Consider the following 24,702-nt stretch of genomic DNA (forward strand, 5'->3'; position numbering starts at 1 on the left):
ATACAGGGTGCAGTCCACTGCCACCCCTATAGAGCTGGCAGATAACTTGGGGGCAAGATAAAATACTCAGTGTGAGCCTAGCTTCTCCAAGAAGTACAATATAGTTTTGAATTCTTTTCTCTACCAAGGTCTCTTTATGGTCATTAAATTATGTTTGAAGTTGGAAGCAGGTTAATTTTGCTTCAGGGATTTACTGACACCTAGTGGTAAAAAATAGGTATCAATATAATCTAAAACGTTAGAAGACCATCATATATAATCATTATCAAAAATAATATATAATATATAACTTATGTTATCAATGCATATTATAATAAAAATGTATTAGTATTTCAAATTTTATTTTCAAAAAGAATTTAAAATTCTTTAAATGTTATATTTTTATACTGAAATTTCAACATCTTGACTGACTTTGTTTATAAGCAAAACTATAACCATGACTGTATCTTTTGTGTGTGCCTGTGCACGCAGCCGTATCTGACTCTTTGCAGCCTCACAGACTGTAGCCTGGCAGGCTCTTCTCTCCATGGAATTTTCTAGGCAAGAAAATTGGAGCAGGTGGCCATTTCCTCCTCCAGGGGATCTTCCAGACCCAGGGATTGAATCCACATCTCTGTCTCCTGATTGGCAGGTGGATTCTTTACCATTAGCTGCCACCTGGGAAGCCAGTAATACCATATCTTTTAAGTCACATATTTCATTAATTATATTTTTAAGATTTAAGAAAACAAAAAGTATCATCTAAACTATCAGTTTATTAAATTTTAATTTGTAAGTTGAAAGCACTGAAACAAAAAGGTAAATATGGGCCAATTCAAAGGGAGAATTATAGACATCAATCCAATAGCATTAACAGCAGTTGTTCATGATAGTGACATCTGATCTGTAACATTTTTTTTGGGTTTCTGACTGTAAACAAACTTGGAAAAGGTTGGTTCTGGTTAGATCTTGGAGCTATGGCAAAAAAACAACAGGTACTAATTGGTCTATGGGGCAATTAAATGCATATTTGGGCTTTTTCAGAATGCCTTTATTTAAAAAAAATTTTTTTTTTTGGCCACACTGTGTGCCATATGGGATCTTAGTTCTCCAACCAGGGATGCAACCTATGGCCCTGCACTGGGAGCTTGGACCCTTAACCACTGGACTGCAAGGCAAGGCCCCAGAATGCTTCTATACTAAATAAACTGAGATAAATGGCTATGGCTATTGAGCTCTAGAATACATTAAAAATTATAAAAATTTATAGCAATTTATAAAAATTGCTGATTCAAAAAAAAAATTGCTGTGATTCACCTACAAGCAAAAGGGAAAAGCAGAATGTATCAGATTTTGCATAGTAAATAAAGCATATGAAAGCTATATCTAAAAGTTGTAGATTAAAAATTTAGCTGATATGATTGCTACGTTTTAACAACATTGACAAGTAAATGAAAGTTTTAAGGTGAGAAGAAACGAGCACGATTAACCTTCTGACGATTATGATACCATGGCATTTTACTACGCTATGCCACTCCTCCCACACCGGTTACGAGTTTTAGAGGAATTATCATCTCCAAATACGACTTCTTTCTGCAAGACCTCCGCTCTCTCATCTGCTTTCAAAATAAACCAGTTCTTTTCCCTAACTAAAGGGGCAACCTCCTTGCATGTGGTGAACTCAAGACCAGCCGGTCTGGCTCTGGTGTCTGCTGTTGACCACACTGCACTGCTGAGTGACTTCCAGGTCACGCCAGCGTTCCTCAGCTCAGCCTAAGTCAGAATGGCTTACACACCACTAGGCCTGCACTGGAGGAAATGACTCTACCTGTCTTGTCTAGTTCAGTGATCTGGGAACTGATGTTGGGGGAGGACAATCTCTAGAAATTTATCACATATTATCCATTTTATTACTATTCGGCTTCTCTTAGCCTAGTGTTAGCTGAAAACAGAAAAGACCAGAACTCCTAAGAAGAGCATGAGCAAATGTGAGCACAGATAATTCAGTTTCCACTCAATATTTTTCTTTTTCTACAGATAATGTATCACCAGCTTCTCCACGTTTTTTCACAGGGACAGTGTCCTAACCTCTTGATTATTTGTTTCTCTCTAGGATGGAATAGGCAGTTAAGCTTAACCAGCTTCAGTATGGGGTCTACAGACTTAGGTTTCTTTAATAAACTGAATCAGCTTATGGAATTATGGCACTCAGAATGAGAAGTTTAGTGAAGTATCTGCAAAGTGTTACTGTGAAGGAGGATTAGAATTGTAGAAGATAATCAACCTTCACTCCATTTTGAAAGCATTCTTAAAATTAAAAAAAAAAAATTCCTGGTCTTATCACCAAAATTAGTATCTTGTAAATTTCAGGATGATCATTGAGGCTTCCCTGGTAGCTTAGCGGTAAAGAATCCACCTGCCAATGCAGGAGATGCGGATTGGATCCCTGGACTGGGAAGATCCCCTGGAGGAGGGCATGGCAACTCACTCCAGTATTCTTGCCTGGGAAATCCCATGGACAGAGGAGCCTGGCGGGCTCCAGTCCAAAGAGTTGGACACGACTGAGCAACTGAACAACAGCAGCAACAAATTCTAGGATAATCACAGACTGTTTAAGAAGACGGAACTAACTCAGCAATCAAAGGGGACAGACTTCATTTTTTTAAATGCTGTTGATTCAATAACTTATTCATTCTTCGTACCTCCCCAAAAGTGCAAGGCTGTTGAGAAGAAAAGGATAGCAGATTGGAAGGAAGGGGATCTGGGCTCCAGCTTTCATCCCATTACTTGCTAGGCTAGTCACTTCACCGAAAATCCCTTAGAATCCCTGAGCTGTGGTTTCTTCTCTCACCACTGCTTCGTTCAGCTCCACTGGGAGGCTGTAACTGCAGCCTCCTCGTGGTGCTCAACACACAGCAGGCACTCAGTTAACACTCGCTGACTGAACAGACCAATGACTGATTGAGAATGAAAATAAAAACGTCGTCACATCTACCCCAGAAGGGCTGCTCTGACGTTAAAATGATGTACGGATATAAAATGTGCGAAATTAGTTTGAGAGTCGTGAAAAGTGCTACCGAGACATACAGCGCAGTTCTTTTTACAAATGGAGAAAGATGTTCTTATGTATTTTTAACGCCATGTTTAAAAAGAAACTAAGGTAAATGTGTTAATAACTGCAAGCTATTTCAAACCACTGACAGCTTATATATTTATAAATATTCTGAGAAAAATAGACTATATCTATCTGAAGCCTCAGAAGACATCACTGATTAGAGATTAATATAACTTTGTTTAGTTCAGTTGCTCAGTCGTGTCTGACTCTTTGTGACCCCATGGACTGCAGCATGCCAGGCCTCCCTGTCCATCACCACCTCCCAGAACTTGCTCAAACACATGTCCATTGAGTTGGTGATGCCATCCAACCATCTCATCCTCTGTCGTTGCCCCCCCTTCTCCTCCTGCCTTCAATCTTTCCCAGCATCAGGGTCTTTTCCAATGAGGCAGTTCTTTGCATCAGGTGGCCAAAGTATCGGAGCTTCAGCTTCAGCATCAGTCCTTTCAATGAATATTCAGGACTGATTTCCTTTAGGATTGACTAGTTGGATCTCCTTGCAGTCCAAGGGATGCTCAAGAGTCTTCTCCACCAACACAGTTCAAAAGCATCAATTCTTCAGCACTCAGCTTTCTTTACCGTCCAACTCTCACATCCTTATGTGACTAATGGAAAAACCAGAGCTTTGACTAGACAGACCTTTGTTGGCAAAGTAATGTCTCTGCTTTTTAATACACCATCTAGGTTGGTCATAGCTTGTCTTCCAAGGAGCAAGTGTCTGTTAATTTCCTGGCTGCAGTCACCATCTGCAGTGATTTTGGAGCCCAAGAAAATAAAGTCTGTCACTGTTTCCATTGTTTCCCCATCTATTTGCCATGAAGTGATGGGATCGGATGCCATGATCTTAGTTTTTTGAATGTTGAGTTTTAAGCCAGAGTTTTATATCTCTAATATAACTTTAGAGGTAAAAAATATCTATGATTTTCAATTCACCAAACAAGTTCAGATTAAAAAGTCAAATGGCAATTACCTATAATACAGTTGTATCTGACCACATTAAAAAAAAAATTTATATGTACTGATGTTGAAAAGTCTAAGATAAACTGTTAGGTGAAAATGCAAGTACTATAACCCATATTTTGCCAGATGTTCAAATGTTTATCTACAGAAATATATCAGAAAAGGCCTGGCTGGTACATAGAATGGACAGATACATGACACAGGCTATCTGAGGAGGGACCTTTAGCTTCATTGGTATTGCCTGAAATTTTTTAATAGCAAGAATGTGAACAAATAGATGAGAACTCTACTTGAAGATGAAACGGGTAACTGCTTAACTTTATACAGACAAGGGTGTATTTCTTGGTATTTGGAAGGAGAGAGCCCTGTGGCTTTCAGGAACCCAAACTTGAGGGATTCCTGCTTGGGGTAAATTAAACAGTTTTTCTACAGAGAAGAAAAGCTAACAGAACTGGTATCTAACATTAAATATCATACTTACTAAAAAAAGAGAGAGAAACTACAAAACTAAAGAAAAATGCATTAGCGATATGTAGTGGTCATGGGACAAATAAGGAAAAATATATTGGTTATATGGCGGTGATGGAAGGAGTAAGGAAACAAATATTAGTTATATATACTGGTAATAGGAAGCTTGAAATTAGACATAGTTCTCATTCAAGTTATAGTATAGCTCCTAAAGAGTCTACTATTAAATAAATAAGGTTTCATTTAAAAAATTAGTTTTATTGTTTCAACATATTTGATTTGCCCAGTCCATGAGACAAAAAGACACGCTGACTAAACACGACATAATTTCCATGAGTTGAGGGGACTCACCCACCGTGGCCTGACTGGTGGCAGTGCTGACTGGCTGCTGACTGGCTCCACGGCGCTGAGGCTCCCCCTACTGCAACAGCTCTTCCCTCTTGGAGGACTTCCTCATTTCTGTCAGTTCATCATCTTCTTCAGCGAGCCTCCTTTCCCGGGACGACACTCTCTCCAGGTACCTTGGGTCGTATGGCGTTCTCTGTAGGGAGTCTCTGTCTGGAAGGGGTCTCTGGGCCTGGGATGCACCCTGATCCCAGGATTCAAAACCCACCAGGGGCTCTCTCGTTCCTCCGGGGCCGCCGAGTCCATCCTCAGGCCTCACAGGGGCGTGCCTGCCCTCCTTCTGCTCATAGAGGTTCAGTCTTCTCTCAACCACCTCACGGATCAACACTGAAAATTGCATGTACAGAAATCACTACGACTTTTCACATTTTAGTAGTTATAACGCTCACTTATAGATGAGTATAAAACATTCACTAGGCCTTGTGCCTTCCCTGTATCATGACCAAAGCAATACATACCTTTTGTGCCACTTAATGTGAATTCTATTCAATGCCTGTTTTAACAGAATATGATTTATAAAGTAATGACAGAAGATGTTAATTCTGATCAAATTATACAAGAACCAAAAATAATACTGAAGGTAAAAATAGGTACCTTTGTTAAATGGCAACCCACTCCAGTACCCTTGCCTGGAAAATCCCACCCACCAGGATGGAGGAGCCTGGTATGCTACAGTCCATGGGGTCGCAAAGAGTCGGACACGACTGAGCGACTTCAGTTCACTTTGTGAATAGAACTGATATACTGAAAATTTAAGAACCAAAACTGTAAAATTAACATCCTTTTTCTCTATGTTCTTTTTACCGAAAAATTTCAGAGATGACTTTTCAATAACATCAAAGAACTTACTGTCAAGCACTGTTCTTCCCACCATGCTGTACTCCATGGTTTTGTCAACTTCATTCATTAGCCATGGGAGGAATCCTATCTCAATATCTGTAATTTAAAAAGTTAATTTCATTAAGTGATTTTTATGAATCATTACAAACTGGAAGAACCTGTGCTTTTTCCCCTAATGTTACAGATATATCAGCCTTGTTTTCTTATTATAAAATGTCCAACAGACTCGTATAGTCTCACTTTTGCTGTATAGTACTCTCTCTATGTGGTCTGCTCCATTACCTTCCTATTGAAGTATAAATGGTATTTGCAAAATTATGAGGCCTTCCCTGGAGTCAAAGCCTTCAGAACTGACTTTATAGGCACTATGTGAGATGAAACAAGGAGCTGGGGTTATGGGGGACATCCAGTCCATATTTCTTTCTACTCTCCAATGTTGTTTCTCAGTAAACATTCTAAAATCTTTGTAACACACCTCTTATTAGTGACGGTACTTTCTTAAAACAACTATAACTGATTTTAAAATTTGGCCCAGAGATAGAAAGATTCCCTGATAGCTCAACTGGGAAAGAATCTGCCCGCGAAGCAGGAGATCCTAGTTTGATTGCTGGCTCGGGAAGTTCTGCTGGGAGAAGGGATAGGCTACCCACTCCAGTATTCTTGGGCTTCCTGTTTGGCTCAGCTGGTAAAGATAGATTCCAATTCAAAACAAAAATGGGCACAACATGAACTCAAACCATTAGCAGGATGCTTATTGTAACAGTTATTCTAACAAAAGACCTCCAACAAACCTCTTTCAATGGGATCATAAAAGTAGCCACCATCCCGAAGGCTGTCAAAAACTGACGGGAGGAGGTCGGCCAGGTAACGCTGTGCAAACGCTCGAGCCGCGATCTTCTGCGAAGTCTCGTTATGCTTGTGAACCACCTGCCATTGCTGCTGCTTCCGACGTTCCTGCCCAGAGGAAAACACCATCACAGGTGGCTATTCTGCTATCATGTCTTCCCCCGAAACCGACTCTCATGAGTGTGAGAATTTGTACTTATATTTGTGTCCAAAAAAGGACAGCAAGGTGTCTATGATCAGTTCGTATTTTTCACTACGATTTTAATGAATTTCAACAGCTAAGTAGGTACTGAATTCAGAGGAGATGATGCTTAAGGTAAAATTCATTTCCTGATCCATTTTCAAGTAAAGTAATTTCAGGATATACATGTCTGACTGAAATCAAAGAATAATAATAGTTACCTATATTTTTAATTAGTATTATAAAGTATTGCTGATATGAAAATTATAGTTGCTTAGACATCTTTGATTAAAAAACTCGGGCCAATAAATTGTCTCGTTTATAATGACTCTTTGAATTTGTAAAGTTCTGAAAATTATAAAACCTTTTTGTTGCTGTTGCTATTTATAGATCATATGAAATCTGTGAAGCTTATGAACTACCTTCTCTATTCCCATGCAGAAATGGGAACATTAATATATTTTCTAATTAGTCTATTTTCAAAGTTGAAGTAAATATAAATCTATATGACTTGTATTCTTTGTTTTTTCATATTTCCTAATAGTAAATAATATATATTATAAAAAATGAAGAATACAAGTCAACCAGATTTATATTTGCTTAAAATTCGAAAACATTTCCTAATAGTAAATAAGGGCGTCCCAGGTGGCTCAATGGTAAAGAATCTAACTGCTCGGCAGGAGACGTGGGTTCATTTCCTGGGTCAGGAAGGTCCCCTGGAGGAGGAAATGGCAACCCACTCCAGTACTCTTGCCTGAGATATTCCATGGACAAAGAACCCTGACAGGCTGCAGTCCAAGTCAGACACGGCTGAGCATGCACACACCACCAAACAGTAAACAAACAAATTTAACTCTTCTTTGATAAAAGCTTCACCAATTATTTCAACAAAGCTGACTGTTAGGATTCATCTTATACTTGTGAACATATAATCGTGCATTTGCGCAATCCTTATCAACAGACCTGTGCTCTTTACAAAGTTACTCATTCTGGAGGAAAACTGAAAGTCCATCTGACTAGGTTTGGAGTAGAATGTTCCAACAACTGAGCTATTCCTGTGGGAAGCTAGACTCTGAGCCCTTTCAGGTGTTTGGAAACTCTTTATCATTTATCCATCCAGTGTTTAACTCACCTTAAACTGTACTGAGCCTAGTGCTTCCTAACTAGAGGTCTGTGGCGTATTTAATGATCGGATTCTACAACTTTTCTTATTAAAGGGTCTAAAAACCTTATAATCTGAAGAAATATTCTGTAAAGACTCGGATAGTAGGTGTATCTGTAAGGGTGTGAAGCAGAGGTAGTCACTGAGAAAAAGACCCAGAATTCTTTCCAGATCCTCTTTCTTACTCCGCATCTACCCAAATACACTCCACTTTTTCCTGCCACCTTTTCTGCCATTGATTTTTGGCAAACTGATGTTATTTCTTCTCTAGGACTCTTGATATTTAAGAGTGCCTTTCACTGGGACATATGTAATTTAAATTGTGACCTGCAGGAATTTTGGGGAACTCTATTTAGGTTGTTGGTGTTATTTAGTCCGACTCTTTGCAACCCCATAGACTGTAGCCTGCCAGGCCTCCTCTCTCCATGGGATTTCCCAGGGAAGAATATTGGAGTGGGCTGCCATTTCCTTCTCCAGGAATAGAACCTGGGTTGCCTATACTGGCAGGCAGATTCTTTACTGTTGAGCCACCTGGGAAGTCCATCTCTATTTAGGTACATCTATGTAAACTGGAATTTTAAAAATGTAATTGTTCATGAAAGATCGGTGATCTGTAGGAGAGACCTGAACAACAAATACTACAGGTCTTTTCTAACATGTTTGCCAAGACCTGTTAGCTCTACATGGGATTTTGAACATAATCGGTTAAGTAACCGAAATCTGTCTGAGAGAGAAAACGAAAATTCTCTACTTTTTCCTCCCGGTGTCGCCTCTCCTGCTCTTCAAGTCGCTGGACTTCAGCAAGCTCGACATTGCGAAGCTCTTCATACGCGTACTGACTGGCCCGCAGGTTCGCCAACTCTTCCTCTTCCATCACTTCCAGAAGAGACTGCTCGATGGTCTTTCCCACCAAAACTTCTAACATTGGTTTAACTTCAAGATCAAAGTCAAACAGCTTAAACACACAAAACAAATTTAAAATTTTAATCATGGACCAAAGGCTCAGTGAAAAAAAATCCATGAAAGCAGCAATAAATAACAGGATCCTACTTATTGAGGGTCTTCTGTGTGCCAGACACTGAGCTGGTAATTTACTGTTTCTAATCTTCAAAACAGCCCAAAAGGCACAAGGGGCTCTTTATAGGCAAAAACTGGTAAGAGTCAAAGTTACAAAAAGATCTATTCAATCATCAGAATAAACCTTCATTCTCAATAATTTTCCAATAAAACTCTAAAACCCAAGGGAAATGTCTTTGTCTGTCTTGTTCTCCATCTTTTCTGCTTGATTTTTATTGGTCGTTTTGATAACAGTTTGAAGAACAAAGGAACAAGAATAATGGATACTTTGGTGATTCATCTCTAGGATTTAGAGGCAAGTATAGTCTTCTGTATACATTATGAAGACTTATTTTATTTCCTAATTCAATGACAATATTTTCAAATTCCTTCGAGTTTTAAATCTCACTAAAGTCATTATGTGCACTGCCTTCTCTTCTTCAGTTTCAGAAACTGGCCTGTATTTGTATATTCCACACTGATATAAAAATTAATTATTTTAGGACTTTTTTCCTAGTACAGAGAATTATCTTCATAAAACTTATATAATCAACCAGCAACTAGCAGTGGAACCTTTCATACCAGAGATATTATTTTTCCTCATTTGGTACAAATCTACCTTATATTCATCCATTAAGCAAGTATGCAAACACACAAAAATTAAATATGTAAATATTCTAAACACATTTCTAAAATTTTTTATTTCTGATCAGCAGAGGGGGAAAATCAGATCATGGCATTTAAATTTTTTTTTTAAAGACTAAAAAGTAAAAGATCATGATATTTAAAAACATTTCTGGGTAGCTCAGGATAAAACCATACACCATTTGGAAGGAAATGCAGTAAGTATTTAGAACCTTCCTGACTGTGAGGTGGTTTGCACTTATGTTGAGGTTTTAATTAAATCTAACTCTTTATAAAGAAGACAGAGGGAAGTCTAATAATGTACTATACCTCTCCTTCTAGAATTTCGGTGGCCACATCTTTGCCAGTTTTGGCAGGAATAAAAAGTGGTGTTGGTGGTTTGTCCAAAAACGCATCTGTCTGGCACTCCATATCAACTTCTATTATGCGGTCAGCAATTTCTTCAAGGTATAATTCTAAGAGAACACCATATACATTGAGTTTGAAATTCTGGTCTTTTTCAAGAATTTGAAACTACAGCCCCTTCAAAACAGAAATGAATGGATCAGAATATAAATCTTGAAATAAAGGTGCTCAAATGTGGGGTTCAATCCACATAGTGTACTAAGCATTTTTATATATTTGGAAGACCACAGAGTCAGTCAGGCTAGAATATTTACTAAATGTTGAGAGATCACTGAGCTTTATATTTAAAATGGGCTTCCCTTGTGGCTCAGCTGGTGAAGAATCTGCCTGCAATGCGGGAGACCTGGGTTCGATCCCTGGGTTGGAAAGATCCCCTGGAGAAGGGAAAGGCTACCCACTCCAGTATTCTGGCCTGGAAAATTCCATGGACAGCCCATGGGGTCGCAAAGAGTCAGACATGACTGAGCGACTTTAACTCTGTATTTGAAAACAGAACTAAAGAACATGAACCTATAGATGTATATAAGACACAAAATATAACACGGGATGGAAAGTTAATGATCCACCCATGTAACAAAGTCTTAAGACAGTCGATGTCCAAAGGTTTGAAAATTCCTGGACATGTAAAAAAAACTATGCATCACATCATTGTGTTATGGACGTTCTCTCTAGCCTACACATCATAAACAGATAGATGAAAACAAATTTCACCTTAGGAATAATTTACATGAGGCCAGGGCAGTATGGCATCATGTAAACGACATGAGAACCGGAGTCAGGTGTTGAACAGAGGACCTGGCAATTACATCCTCTTTGGGTCTTAGTTTCTTTACCTGCAGGAGGGATTATGGCTATCAGCCCCCTGCAGTCTTCATAATGATAAAGGAGACACAGGTAAAGGACCTGGTACCGTCTCTGAGACACAGGAAGTACTCAACAAGAAGTGGCTGCTATTCTATCACTTCATATTCTGATGGGATAAGTAAAGACTAAAATTTATCTCTTATAGAATTACAACTATATTGGCTAATCACAGACATATACTTATTCTAGACTTGGTCTCACGGTAGGAAACAGCTTGGAATGGTCCTCAACCTTTTGTCCTTACTATCCAGAAATATCTCTGGTGAATCCACTCACCATCTCGGCAGGGTGAATCTTAGGTAGTTACATTTTATGTCCAAGGAAAACATCAAGTATTGCTTGACTACCAAGATTCTGTCAACAACACGGCTGGACCCCATGGGTCCAGGTAAACCCCCACAGCTGACAACAGTCAGATAAGTAGGAAAAGCCTGGCACTAGCCTAGGAGAGCCTGTGTGGCCCCGGGGAGGATGCAAGGGAATGGAGAGCAAAAGGAGCTAGAAGAGGCCACGGTGAGAGAGGTGGGGGACTCAGATCTAAACAGGCTTGTGCTGTGCTGGGCTTAGTCGCTCAGTCGTGTCCGACTCTTTGTGACCGTGGACTGTAGCCCTCCAGGCTCCTCTGTCCATGGGGATTCTCCAGGCAGGAATGCTGGAGTGGGTTGCCATGCCCTCCTCCAGGGGATCTTCCCAACCCAGGTATCAAACACAGGTCTCCCATGTTGCAGGTGGATTTCTTTACCACCTGACCCACCAGCAAAGCCCAAGAATACTGGAGTGGGTAGCCTATTCCCTCTCCAGGGGAACTTCCAGATCCAGGAATCGAACTGGAGTCTCCTGCTTTGCAGGCGGATTCTTTACCAGCTGAGCTACCCAGGAAGCCCCGGGATTAGTAAAGCCTGGACTAATAACTCACATTTTCAGATATGCAGTTTTCAGATATTCAGTAAATGGGTTTACTTCTCTCAAAAGACAAAATACCAAAATAAAACTATACTGATCTCCACCTTCCACGAGTCCAAGAGTGATTCATCCTGGGCTACAAAAAGCAGGAAATACTCCCAGTTGGAGAACAGCATACGCGAAAAGGGCTGAGAGAATTATTTTGGTCCTTATATTCTTTTTCAAAAAAATCTCCATGTCACATTTTCAGCCATATTCAATATAATAACAATATTCAGTCTATGAGTTTGTTTACTGAACGGACTTCTTCTACCACGTGACAGGGAAATACTAGATGGCATGACAGATACGTTAATATGAAAGTCAAACAAAATGAACTGACTCAGAAAACCATACACTCTCAGGAGCCACCAAGCCGTGGGCCCACATACCAGTCTGCACATCCACGTGTTTTCTGCCTTCCACGGGTTCAGGTGTACGAGGTCTGAGCTGTTCTTGGGCTCGTTTTCTGGCAAAAGCCCTCCTCCTAACCTGCTGCTGTCTCTGAATCTCTACAGGATCGGGCTGCCCAGGCTGAATGACAGAAAAGGCTTATAAAATTTGGAAAATATCTCTCAAAGTGTATAGGAGTGCTGCTCCAAAGCAATTCCTGGGTGGCATAAAAGCATCTGTCATAGAATACCTCCTGCTTATCAGTGAGTTGGTGATTAAAAATTTATCTGAAATTTGTCAGGCAATTACAAAGGTATCTGTTAAAACACAAAAAAGTTACTTCAAAGTATGACTGTTAACCAGAATAAAATGGGTACAGAATCCCAAATAATAAACTGTTTTTCCTCATTCAAGGATTTTTTACCATGAACTCCTCTGATGCCTAGTAAACTGAGGAAACCATTCAGCCTCAATAGATTTTAATGTGTAGTTAAGAAATTGAAAACCACTTGAACTTTTTTTTAGCCTAATTTCATGACAGAATTTCCATAAAAAATACATTAGCTCACAAAGAAAACAACTTCAGTCGAAACAAAGCCTGTTCAAGTACACAAACAATAGATGACTAAGGGATTAAGGAGGCAAAAGGCAAAGGAGAAAAGGAAAGATATAGCCACTGGAATGCAGAGTTCCAAAGAACAGCAAGGAGAGATAAGAAAGCCTTCCTCGGTGATCAATGCAAAGAAACAGAGGAAAACAACAGAATGGGAAAGGCAGAGATCTCTTCAAGAAATTGGAGATACCAACAGAACATTTCATGCAAAGATGGGCACAATAAAGGGCAGAAAAGGTATGGACCTAAATAGAAGCAGAATATATTAAGAAGAGGGGGCAAGAATACACAGAACTACTATACAAAAAAGATTTTCATGACCCAGATAACCACGATGGTGTGATCACTCACCTAGAGCCAGACATGTTGGAATGCAAAGTCAAGTGGACCTCAGGAAGCATCACTACAATCAAAGCTAGTGGAGGCGATGGAATTCCAGTTGAGCTAATTCAAATCCTAAAAGATGATGCTGTGAAAGTGCTGCACTCAATATGCCAGCAAATTTGGAAAACTCAGCAGCAGCCACAGGACTGGAAAAGGTCAGTTTTCATTGCAATTCCAAAGAAAGGCAATGCCAAAGAACGTTCAAACTACTGCACAATTACACTTATCTCACGCTAGCAAATGCTCAAAATTCTCCAAGCCAGGCTTCAAAAGTACATGAACCATGAAATTCCAGATGTTCAAGTTGGATTTAGAAAAGGCAGAGGAATCAGAGATCAAATTGCCAACATCCACTGGATCATCAAAAAAGCAAGAGAGTTCCAGAAAAACATCTACTTCTGCTTTACTGACTATGCCAAAGCCTTTGACTGTGTGGATCACAATAAACTACGGAAAATTCTTAAAGAGGTGAGAATACCAGACCACCTTACCTGACTCCTGAGAAATCTGTATGCAGGTCAAGAAGCAACATTTAGAACTGGACATGGAAAAATAGACTGGTTCCAAATTGGGAAAGGAGTACGTCAAAGTTGTATATTGTCACCCTGCTAATTTAACTTATATGCAAAGTACATCATGAGAAATACCAGGCTGGATGAAACACAAGCTGGAATCAAGGCTTCCGGGAGAAATATCAATAACCTCAGATATGCAGATGATACTACCCTTATGGCAGAAAGTGAAGATGAACTAAAGAGCCTTTTGATGAAAGTGAAAGAGGAGAGTGAAAAAGTTTGCTTAAAACTCAACATTCAGAAAACTAAGATCATGGCATCCAGTCCCATCACTTCATGGCAAATAGATGGGGAACAATGGAAACAATGATAGATTTTATTTTCCTGGGCTCTAAAATCACTGCAGATGGTGACTGCAGCCATGAAATTAAGACACTTGCTCCTTGGAAGAAAAGCTATGACCAACCTAGACAGTATATTAAAAAGCAGAGACATTACTTTGCCAAAAAAGGTCCATCTAGTCAAAGCTATGGTTTTTCCAGTAGTCATGTGTATGGATGTGAAAGTTGGACTATAAAGAAAGCTGAGCAAAAAGAATTGATACTTTTGAACTGTGGTGCTGGAGAAGACTCTTGAGAGTCCCAAGGAGATCCAACCAACCTTTAGGATTGACTAATCCTAAAGGAAATCAGTCCTGAATATTCACTGGAAGGGCTGATGCTGGAGCTGAAGCTCCAATACTTTGGCCACCTAATGCAAAGAACTGACTTATTGGAAAAGACCCTGATGATGGGAAAGACTGAAGGCGGGAGGAGAAGGGGACGACAGAGGATGAGATGGTTGGATGGCATCACCAACTCTGTGGACACGAGTTTGAGTAAGCTCCGGGATTTGGTGATGGATAGGTAAGCCCGGCGTGGTGCAGTCCATGCGATTGCAATGAGTTGGATATGACTGAGTGACTGAATCGAACCAAACAATTTTTCAGTGCACAGCTCAGGGGCATTAAGTACATTCACAATGTGCAACCACTACCACTGTTCATCTCTACAACTTTTTTCACTCTGTGAAACTGAAACTCCGTACTCATTAAATAACACTTCTCTATTCCCCCATTCCCTGCCAACCACTATCTGGCTTATATTTTGCATACATTTTTTTTCCCTTTCATTTTTCTAGCAATCCATCCTTATTTCATAAATGTTTTAGTCTGTAACAGATTAGAAATTTAAAGACAGAAACAAAAGTTGGTCCTTCACCACAGGTAGTTTGGAGTACTCTGTGTCAGACAATTCAAACTGTACTTACCAGTGGTACTGACTGTAGAGCGTAAGTGTTGCCTCGGATCACCCTTCTGTCATACATTATGTTTCCGTAATGCACAGGTTCTTCAGGTCTATAAAAAAGTAGATTCTCAATTATGAGTGTAATAGAGCATTGGTATCTAAAATATGTCAATTTTTCATTTTCAAAAATTAAAGTATATTTGATTTACAACATTGAGTTGGTTTCAGGTATACAGCAAAGTATATCAATTATACATATATATATTTTTCAGTATAAGTCATTATAAGATACTAAAAGTATCTGTGCTATATACTAGGTCCTTGCTATCTATCTATTTTATATATAGTAGTGTCAATGGCAACCCACTCCAGTACTCTTGCCTGGAAAATCCCATGGATGGAGCCTGGTAGGGTGCAGTCCATGGGGTCGCTAGGAGTCAGACACGACTGAGCAACTTCACTTTCACTTTTCACTTTCATGCATTGGAGAAGGAAATGGCAACCCACTCCAGTGTTCTTGCCTGAAGAATCCCAGGGACGGGGGAGCTTAGTGGGCTGCCGTCTCTGGGGTCGCACAGAGTCGGACACGACTGAAGTGACTTAGCAGCAGCAGTGTGTATCTGTTAACCTCAAATTTTCACTTTATTCCTCATCCCCTTTCTTCTTTGGTAACCATAAGTTACTATGTCTGTGAATCTATTTCCATTTTGTAAATAAATTCAATTCTATCACTTTTGTAGATTCCACATGTAAGTGATATCATATGATATTTGTCTTTGAGGTCAACTCATTTTTAATAGGATTTAGAGTAAGGTGAAAATATTTTAAGAAAATAATTTTTTTTATAGCACTGTTGATTAAGGAAGTTCCAGAATTAGGTGAGAGAAGGAAGATGTTGAGAATGATGTATGCTACATTGTTATCAAGTACACAAAGGCCATATAGATGTGTATCTGTATGTATATATTTGTATTCATACATGTGCACATAAACATGAGTGTCTGGAGAAAAGTACCAAAGTATTCATTCAAAGTCATTAATGTGGTTTGGAGGCAGGAGAGGGACAGCAGGTTTGCAAGAGAAGGGGCTAGAGAATAAGGCTGTACTAAGAATGCCCACAGGCATGAACGAGTACATATATTAAAAAAGTAAATCTGTGTGTGCATGTATACAGAAAGAAATTTGGGGAAAAAAAGGAATTAGAGTTTATAAAAACGTGGAGGAGAAAAAAAGTAGAGGGAGCCAAGTGCAGATTAATATGTGTAGAATGATTCCATTTTGGAAATAAAACCTTCCATATACACGTACATATGCTCCTCTTTGTGTGCACAAGCAAGGTGTGGAAGAGTAAGACTGTTTAAGTTTGCTTACAACAGGGAAGTGGGAGTAGAGATGGGTGAGAGAGAATTAACTTTGCCTTTATTACTCCTTATTTGTAATTTCCATTTGCTTCACAAGAATGTATTACTTTTATAAATCTGTAAACTGAAAAATCAAAAAGACACATCTAAAAGAACTTCTCTCAAAGGCTTGATTCAGATTGCTTCAATATACCCATCAACTAATTCTATAAAAAGAGAAATTGTTTCTAAGGAACCACCAATGATTCTTATTTCATCTCTTGGTGTGATTTAATAGGAAGGATTTGTAAGCAACCACTTCAAGGCACTAGGAAATATTTCTCCAAGGAGTCCCTTTTAAAACTGAATCTTTTTATAATTTAAATGTTCTTATTTTGGTTTTCTTAAAGTGATAGACATTTCTTATTAACAAATGTCTTTATTGTCAGAATAAGATAATGATGATTTTAGACTCTGCTTGAAATAAGCATCAAGAACTCATGTTCAGTCTTTAATTCAACAATCTGTGTTGAGTGCTAACTATCTCAGGCAGATCTTTAGTGAACAGAAGTCATAAAGGGTCTTGCTTCCATGGAGCCTGCATTCTTGGAAAGTTCTGCTGATTCCAAAAATTGAAGCATACAGAAAGAACTTAAAGAGAACCATAATATTTAACGCCTTTCCAAATATGGATACCTGAATATTTGCAATACCGATGAAGTAAAAGTACAATTTGCAGTCCAACATGGAAGGAGAACCTGATTCCTGTGAAAAGAGATTTATGTGGCCCCCATTATGGACACGCTATTGTGAGGTACACCTTTGTATCCCAGTTTGTTTATATGCATAATACATAATATAAAACCAACTTCACAGCACTGAAGACTAGGTAAGAAAATGTATGTTGGTGCTCCTAGAAGGTGCCTGCTTGGCACACAGTCGGCCAATAAACATCTGTTGACTCAATAAGTCGTTTCCCTGCACATGTTATCAATCATGCCAGCATCATGATCACTAAAAAGTTAACTAACTCCCTTTATTGCTTCAGTCCTCCACAACACAGGAGAGCTTTTTGCTGCTGCTGCTAAGTCGTTTCAGTTGTGTCCGACTCTGTGCGACCCCCCTAGACGGCAGCCCACCAGGCTCCTCTGTCCCTGGGATCCTCCAGGCAAGAATACTGGAGTGGGCTGCCATTTCCTTCTCCAGTAGAATTCCTTAGGGAGGGAATTTATTTCTCAGAGAGCAGGGAAGGGAAAGCAGCATAGGCAGGTTCTGCCAGGGCGAAAGGGCCAAGATCCCGCGGCCCCAGGATGGGGAGACACCCCACAGGGGCCGGTTTGCTCACTCACTGCTGCATCAGGTCTTCCCGGTAACGGCGGCGCTGGCAGGGCAGGGCCCGGGGCCGGCTGGTGTAGGTGTAGGTGGCCATGGCTGGAGAGGCGCGCTCAGCCAACGTGGTGGTCGCGCCCGGGGTCGGCCCGCTTCCCTTTCGATGAAGCTTGGCTTCGAAGCAAGTGGGCACTAGAGTGTCGTGGGAGCCGGAGAGGTGCACGTAGTGCCAAGGGCAGGGATTCCGTGATGCGAGGAGGGGCGGCAAGAAGGGAAGCGGGCGGGCCGGGAGGTTGCCAGGGCACGAAGTAGGAGCTACACAGGGACAGCTCTGGGCACCACCGAACCCTCCCGAGGCGCCCGCGCCGGTTGCCCAGCAACCCAGCGTTCCGTCGAGGGGCGGGGCCTCAGGGCTGTTCCGGCTGGCGGGCTTCCGGGGAAGGTTGCCGGTGCGCCCGGGCACTTCCGGTTCTTGACTCGGCCCACCCGCGTCTTCCTGGTCAACGAGCCTGCGCATGAAGGAGGCGGGCCCGGCGGCCCCAGCAGAGGCCTGAGGACGGCGGCGACGGTCCGCGGCCCCACTCTCGAGGGGCGCTCGGCGGCGCCTGGGTTGGCGCCGTTCACTCAGAGCCCGCTCCTTGGGGACCGCCCTTGGCCGTTTCTCCCGCGCCTGCCGCCGCGCCTCTGATCCGGGCCATCCACCTACGACCGCACACGCATGGCGCCCAGCCTCCTATCTCTTGTTACGTGCCAGTGCCGGGCCGGGGGGCTTCCCCGTTGTCTCCGAGCACTGCCACCTCTCCCGCCCCAGAGTCCGCCTGCGTAGCTGGTCTGCCCTTTTCTGCTTTCCTTCCCTGCTTACCGCTCTGTTGCTAGTCCTTCAGGGGGCGGTCTTTGGGCGTGGAGGGCCGCCCCACAGACATCTCATTTTTGGGAAAGGGTGCGCGTCTTCTTGAGTCTTTTAGGCCCTCCTCTTGCCCTAAAAATGAAGCGTCAAGGGACGGGTCTGTCCTTAGAAACAGCAAATGCACTGGTTTTAGTGTTGGCGATGTGAAAGGATTGGGTTTGTGTAAGTGAAGGTTATGCTTCCCTGCGTGAACTGTGGTATTGCAGAAGACTCTTGAGAGTCCCTTGGATTGTAAGGAGATCCAACCATTCCATCCTAAAGGAAATCAGTCCTGAATATTAAATGGAAGGACTGATGCTGAAGCTGAAACTCCAATACTTTGGCCACCTGATGCAAAGAACTGACTTAGAAAAGACCCTGATGCTGGGAAAGATTGAAGGCCGGAAGAGAAGGGGAATGACAGAGGATGGGATGGTTGGATGGCATCACCGATGCAATGGGCATGAGTTTGAGTTAACTCCGGGAGTTGGTGATGGACAGGGAGGCCTGGCATGCTGCAGTCCATGGGGTTGCAAAGAGTCGGACACGATTGAGTAACTGAACTGAGTGATAACAGTTGTTTGCCTTTGCGTTTGCATTCAGTTAAGTGCTGTGTGGATTTAAATCCGGGTTCTGCACTGTACTAGCCCCATAGCTTCCGGCGAAGTAATGTTTTTGTGTTTCGTATTGCAGATCTGCAAAATGGGGGTAACAGTCATTTAATGTCATTTACTGAGATGCAGCCGACTGGGTAGAAGTTCTTGTGGGCATTTTTCATTCTGAAATGCTTGGAGTATCAAATGGACACGTGTCACACGTGTGTCTGGAGTTGGGTGGAAAGGTTGGAGCTAGAGATAAGAATTTGGTACTGGTGAGAGTTCAGAGGGCTTTAGAGACATTAAAAGTAAAAAAGGAAAGAGTGTGGTCTTGGTGAAACCAAAAGTTTCAGAAGAGGTGGAGTCAGCCTGGTTATTATGTAAGAAGTTACGTAAGATGAGAACTGAGAAGTAACCATTGGGTTTGCCAGCATGGAAGTTGTCTGTGAACTTCACAAAAATAGCAGTTTCTGTGAAGTGGTGGGAACTGAGCCCAAGTGGAACAAAGGGAGGACAGTTTTAGTTGTGAGATGCAGAGTCTGTAACCACAGATTATTCTTTCCAGATGTTTTGCTATTGTTTTAACTACTTAGTGAAGTGCATGAGGCCTTTGGATGGTAGAATTAATAAGTTTTTGCCACAAGGTGTCACTAATTCATTAGCTTCTTCTGGCAGATAGAATAGTTGGAACACAAGCATACCTGTATTAAGGAAATACTATTTTTTTTAAAAATCACATTTTAAAAATAGACCTACTAGAAGGTAATTGTTTACATTGTAGAAAGTTTTCTGTTTAAGTTCTCTCTAGAATATTTGAATAACTGACTCATTGGAAAAGACCCTGATGCTGGGAAAGATTGAAGGCAGGAAGAGAAGGGGACAACAGAATGAGATGGCTGGATGGCATCACAGACTGGATGAACATGAGTTTGAGCAGGCGAGCTTCAGGAGTTGGTGATGGACAGGGAAGCCTGGTGTGCTGCAGTCCTGGGGTCGCAAAGAGTTGGACACAACTGAGCAACTAACTGAACCAAGAATATTTGACATCTGTGCACAGGCCTAAAAGGACATATTGAACGCAGGGCTGGGAATCAGTAGGCTAGGGTTCTGGATTTAGAGCTCTGGATTGGGCGTTAGAAGACTGGGGTTCAACTCCAGTTTTACAGTCACTAGCTGTGTGACCTCAGGCAAAATTTAAGTGATTCTTCATCTTACTGATTTTTAAAAATCTTTCATTATTATTTTAAAGTAACAGTAAATGCCGCTTTACTCATCTCACTCAATTATTTTTACATGTCAAAACAGATGTGTATAACAGAGATGTTTAGAAAATGGTGAAGTGTGATATAAATACAGGATTTAAAACAACTTTATAAAAATCACTTATGCCCAAGTTTGTAGCAGTATAGATATAATATTAAGCAGCTGTATTAGTGAAGATTATCATTTGCAATTGTAAGAATCCTGTTTCTTGCTTGGCTAGAGGGCATGTTTTGAAGTTTATAAGGGGAGTTCAGGTGACTTCAGGAATGGCAGTGCTACAGGATAGAAGGGCTGTGATTCAGATTTGATTCAGATCCCTCAGGGATTTGAATGACAGCAAAGTGGGCACCCCTACTTCCCTCTGTTGTTCCATCTGATGTCTTTATCTCTTTGGTTCCAACTTGCTTTCTCCACCTAATAGGGAACACTGTGATATTATGAAGGTTGTAGGACATCCACAATACAGCATCCTGTAGCTTGAGAAGGTGAGAAGGTGGAGCTGAAGAAGAAGATGCTATGATTACCTTGATTTTGGTGAGGAGAATATGAATTTCAAATTGATGAAAGCCATTGTCAACTAATACTGACTTTCAAATTAAAGAAAAAATAAAAAGCAAATGTTCTGGAGCAGTCTAATATTTGGCTCTGCATGTCTTTATTAAAAAAAATTAGTCTTGCATTATTATTTTATCCTCAATAAGTTCACATTTTAAAGAGTTAAGATAGTGGGATCAATGTACCTAATTTAAAGAAATTGAAAAAAAATTTTTTTTAATTACCAAAAAAAGAGATGGGTATAATTTTTAAAAAGAAATCTTCATTTTAAACATTTCAGAATGGTATTCTTTTAAAAAGCCATTCTGATCTGGAATGAAATTAAAAGACGCTTTACTCCTTGCAAGGAAAGTTATGACCAACCTAGACAGCATATTAAAAAGCAGAGACATTACTTTGCCGACAAAGGTCCGTCTAGTCAAGGCTATGGTTTTTCCAGTGGTCATGTGTGGATGTGAGAGTTGGACTATAAAGAAAGCAGAGCACCGAAGAATTGATGCTTTTGAATTGTGTTGTTGGAGAAGACTCTTGAGAGTCCCTTGGACTGCAAGGAGATCCAAGGAGATCAGTCCTGGGTGTGCATTGGAGGGTCTGATGTTGAAGCTGAAACCCCAATACTTTGGCCACCTGATGGGAAGAGTTGACTCATTTGAAAAGACCCTGATGCTGGGAAAGATTGAGGGCAGTTGGAGGAGGGGGTGACAGAGGATGAGATGGTTGGATGGCATCACTGACTCAATGGACATGAGTTTGGGTGGGCTCCGGGAGTTGATGTTGGACAGGGAGGCCTGGTGTGCTGCAGTTCATGGGGTAGCAAAGAGTTGGACATGACTGAGTGACTGAACTGAACTGATCTGGAATATGTATTAATTAAAACCTAGTTTTACTTAACTCTTCAGGAACATGTGTATCAATATTATTAGGTGCATTTGCTAGTCATATAATATTTAATTTCTTTTAACCCCCCCAAAATAAGTGAACTGGTTTTAAACCAAAAAATCTTGAATCATTAATGAAGTTTTCCTTGCACATGTATTCATTATCAGAAGTCTCTTTAATTATCTGTGAGACTTGATCTGAAAAAAATTATCCTGACCTGAATTCTCTTAGAACCAGAAGCAAGTTTTATAAACTTTCCTATATAAAATGGATGGAATTTTATATATAATCTTTATATATAGTCTGTTTAGAAGAGCACAGTAGATGTCAGTGAGGGGAGTGGGGCGAAAGTTGTGCAAAACAGTCTCTTTCAGCTTGAGAAGGGGATTTAAAATGCACCCAGGAGTGAGGCTGGGGGCAGTTATGACGTCGTTGGTCAGCAGACACCCAGTCTTAATTCTCTTATTTGAAGAGGAGCAGGAGGAGGAAAAGGAGAAAGCTAAAGCCTCTGGAAAAAGTGCTGTCAAACAAGGGAAAGAAATTATGCCTTCATTTTTCCCTTTTTAAAATGTTTCTTTTTTATTTTTTAAATTATGAAAGTATGATAACGAATTTACAGGAGTCTTGGAAAATATGGAACAAAGTTACATATAGTTCTGTATATTGCAATTATTTTTAAAGTAGATAAATTATAATTTTTAGTTGGAGTTTCAATATCAAACTCTCAAAAATTAATAGGATGACCATATGGAGAAGTATAAGGATATCTCACATAGTTCCAATGTGATCTGGAAAAACCCAAGTCTTTCCACAGTTATTATAGGAACTGGATTGCTCCCAAGTTAACAATTTATGCCTTATAGATCATGAAATTTTTGCACCTTATGACCCTGGATATGTTCCAGCATCTCCCAGTTTACAGTCTATAGGAACTTGAACAGAATTTGTATCCTACTATTGTGTGAAAACTGTATAAATCTTAATTATGTTGAATTGGTTCATAGTGCTTCAACATAATTAAGATTTATACAGTTTTCATACAATAGTAGGATTCAAATTCTATTCAAGTTCCTATAGACTGTAAACTGGGAGATGCTGGAACATATCCAGGGTCATAAGGTGCAAAAATTTCATGATCTATAAGGCATAAATTGTTAACTTGGGAGCAATCCAGTTCCTATAATAACTGTGGAAAGACTTGGGTTTTTCCACATCGCATTGGAACTATGTGAGAACTCACAGTGGGTGAGAAAATGTGTATCTGAGGTTTGAGGAGGCCATCAGTATACATGTAGCTCGCAACAAACAGGAGAACTTGGAGAGGGAACCCGTAACCTGGTATTTAATGTCAGAATGACTGTAGTACCACCTTGTACCTTCTGGGCACAAGAACAAGTTCATCCTGGAGGATCTCTGTAAATTTCATGACTCGACAAACCTTTTCTGGTCTGATTGTATCCCTCATGAGATAAATCACACTAAAGAGAAAAATCTATGAAATAAAGACCATGGGGAAGCCAGTAACAGGTTGGCAAGCTATAGCCAGCTGTCTTGCAGAAGGCAATGGCAACCCACTCCAGTACTCTTGCCTGGAAAATCCCATGGACAGAGGAGCCTGGTAGGCTGCAGTCCATGGGGTCTCAAAGAGTTGGACACAACTGAGTGACTTCACTTTCACTTTTCACTTTCATGCATTGGAGAAGGCAATGGCAACCCACTCCTGTGTTCTTACCTGGAGAATCCCAGGGACGGGGGAGCCTGGTGGCCTACAATCTATGGGGTTGCACAGAGTTGGACACGACTGAAGCGACTCAGCAGCAGCAGCCACAAAGGTATTGAAATCACAGAGTCTGTTCTCTTATCACTGTGGAATTATGTTAGAAATCAATATCAAAAAATATTTGAAAATAACACATATTTTCAAGTGCAATGTGACATTTACTAGGATCTTTGACTTAACCATTGAAAGCCTCAATAAAGTTAGGAGACTGAAAAAACCCCTAGGGCGATTGCAGAGAAGAAAGCATTTAAGTGGAAAGTAATACCAAAATAAGAAAATGAAAGATACTTTTAAACATCCCATGTATTTGGAAATTAAATGCCCATTTTAAAATGATGGGTATATCTAAGGAGCCATAACAGGGAAGATTAGAAAATGTAATAGAATAAAAATGGAAAGAGAATTTACCAGAATTTGTTGCTTGCAGCTGAAGCTGCTCAATGGAATTAAATACAATTTGGAGTCTTGAATAAGACATGAAATCAAATAATGGACACGAGCGTAAAATTTTGTGAAATTTGAACAAAATCTGTATTACATTAATTTCCTGGTTTTTTTTTTTTGAAGTATAGTATTTATGTTATTATATGCCTTTGAACTATGCCTTTGTATAGTCAGAGGAAGCTGAATCTCTAGAAGTGAGACTGTTTGGCATCCCTAAAAACACTGGCACCACCTATGAATAAGACAGAAAACCACAAGAAAAAGAATACTTGAAAGACAGCTAGATGCGATTGAAAGGGAGTGATGTAATAGGCAAAAATGCCTTCTGAGTGCCAGTGATTGTGCTGGGGTGCTGAGAAAAAGACGATGAATAGGACTGTCCTCACGGGTCTAGTGGGGTAACCATATTGTGTGAGATGTGTGATAACAGGGTGGGACAGAGTGCTGTAGGAGCACAGGGACACGTCATCCACGCTGGGGGTCATGGCAAGCTTCCTGCGTGAAAGGACACTGGAGATCAGGTCATATGAATTTGCAGGAGTTTGCTGGACGAAATGAGGGGGGAAAGAAT

The 24,702-nt window shown here is 40.6% G+C and overlaps 1 protein-coding gene across 1 annotated transcript; it reads right to left on the bottom strand.

Annotated features, from left to right (window-relative positions):
* Positions 1 to 4,759: 4,759 nt before the first annotated feature.
* On the bottom strand, positions 4,760 to 18,760 carry RSPH3 (radial spoke head 3). Its single transcript, XM_069598842.1, has 8 exons — positions 17,749 to 18,760; positions 15,082 to 15,169; positions 12,261 to 12,402; positions 9,967 to 10,112; positions 8,708 to 8,911; positions 6,559 to 6,721; positions 5,777 to 5,863; positions 4,760 to 5,254 (listed from the first exon to the last, which is right to left on the bottom strand). Exons 1-8 carry the CDS (start codon positions 18,243 to 18,245, stop codon positions 4,941 to 4,943), a joined length of 1,641 nt encoding a protein of 546 aa, XP_069454943.1. The 5' UTR covers positions 18,246 to 18,760; the 3' UTR covers positions 4,760 to 4,940.
* Positions 18,761 to 24,702: the final 5,942 nt, after the last annotated feature.

The sequence above is a fragment of the Ovis canadensis genome, chromosome 8, assembly GCF_042477335.2.
Source record: "Ovis canadensis isolate MfBH-ARS-UI-01 breed Bighorn chromosome 8, ARS-UI_OviCan_v2, whole genome shotgun sequence".
NCBI classification, from domain to species: Eukaryota; Metazoa; Chordata; class Mammalia; order Artiodactyla; family Bovidae; genus Ovis; species Ovis canadensis.

Coding starts and splice junctions, on each gene's coding strand:
- RSPH3 (XM_069598842.1), bottom strand. CDS start 18,245: ATGCGCAGGCTCGTTGACCAGGAAGACGCGGGTGGGCCGAGTCAAGAA. Junction 12,403..15,081: donor CTCTACAGTCAGTACCACTG/GTAAGTACAGTT, acceptor TCTGTCATTCAG/CCTGGGCAGCCCGATCCTGT. Junction 5,255..5,776: donor GGGAAGAACAGTGCTTGACA/GTAAGTTCTTTG, acceptor TGCAATTTTCAG/TGTTGATCCGTGAGGTGGTT.